Source organism: Anomaloglossus baeobatrachus, chromosome 7 (genome assembly GCF_048569485.1).
Source record: "Anomaloglossus baeobatrachus isolate aAnoBae1 chromosome 7, aAnoBae1.hap1, whole genome shotgun sequence".
Lineage (NCBI taxonomy): Eukaryota > Metazoa > Chordata > Amphibia > Anura > Aromobatidae > Anomaloglossus > Anomaloglossus baeobatrachus.
The window spans coordinates 305,018,451-305,019,712 of NC_134359.1; the positions used below are offsets into that span (position 1 = coordinate 305,018,451).

Sequence of the window (1,262 nt, forward strand, 5' to 3'; positions counted from 1 at the left end):
ATTGTGCCACATGGCCTTGCGATCCATCCGGCTTCCGCGGCCGGATGGAACGTTGAATGGAACGTTTTTCATCTCTGGCGAAAAAACAGAACCAGCGCCGTATGGTGTGTTTTATAATGGAAGCCTATGGCAGCCGGATCCGTCATCATCCATCATATGCCGGAATCCAGCGCCGGTTTCCGTTTTTTTAAACAAAGCATGCTCACTATCAAAACGGATCTGTCAAAAAACGGAAGAAACGGATAAAAAAAACTGATGCAACGGATCCGTTTTTTCGATGGATTGTGCCTGATGGCAAAAAACTGATGTGTGAAACCAGCTTTAAGAATTGATTTCTTTAGCTATGACTTTCTAGAAAACCACAGGATCATCGCCATGATTTGCTTCCTTAACTTGGTGTTGGCAAAGATAATGACGAGAGACTCGGCTACTGGAAAAGACATAAATATCAACCAGCTGAAAATTGTGTAAGGATCTTCAGGGTTGAGGCTCATTGAAAAGAACACATTCTCACTTATGTAGAATATAATGGAAATTATAAGGAAACACCACATGGTTCTTATAGCATTAACGTGAGCTTGGTCTTTGGTTTGGGATAATCCAGAATGATTCTGCCTCATCTTGTATAGATGTCTTAAAAGTGAAGTGTTGGTCACCATGATAGAGACCAGGATAAGTAGAAATGGCATGCAGCACCCCATAAATAGAGCAGTTTGTATGTAAATGGGCTGAAGATGGCAAGCCCCACTGATAAATATGAGGCCAATGGTGCTATTCACAGGAGATTGTCGATTGACTTGCACAGTTGCCATCCAGATGGCAGGAAGACTGATTAAAAAACATCCAGCTGCTGATAGAAGAAGAAGATGTGGTAGATACATTGAGATGTTCCTCTTTGACCAGAGAAAAAACGGATGATTTAAGTTAGAGATGGTGACACAGTAATAGACGCAGAGCCAGGCGGTGAGCCAGTTGGTGAAATATAGGAGTGTCAGGTTGCCCACAATGGTGGGGTAAAAGACCTTCTGATTGAACAGTGAAGGAAGTGAGAAAACGCATAATATACCCTGGTAGCTGAGCAAACACTGGAGAGCGATGTTCACCACTCCTATGACAAGGTAGATTAGGTCGGGAGGATTCATCTTCTGTCTGGTTCTCAGGCTTTTGGCACTAGCCACCAAGATGTGTATGTTCAAAACAAATGTAGTCACACTGTCCAACATGCCGAAGACTAGAAGAAGCATCCATCCTGTAGACGGCAT

At 43.1% G+C, this 1,262-nt stretch overlaps 1 protein-coding gene across 1 annotated transcript; it reads right to left on the reverse strand.

The window, feature by feature from the left end:
• Window positions 1-341: 341 nt before the first annotated feature.
• LOC142246815 (taste receptor type 2 member 9-like) lies at window positions 342-1,262 on the reverse strand. Its single transcript, XM_075319865.1, has one exon. It carries the CDS (start codon window positions 1,260-1,262, stop codon window positions 342-344), a length of 921 nt encoding a protein of 306 aa, XP_075175980.1.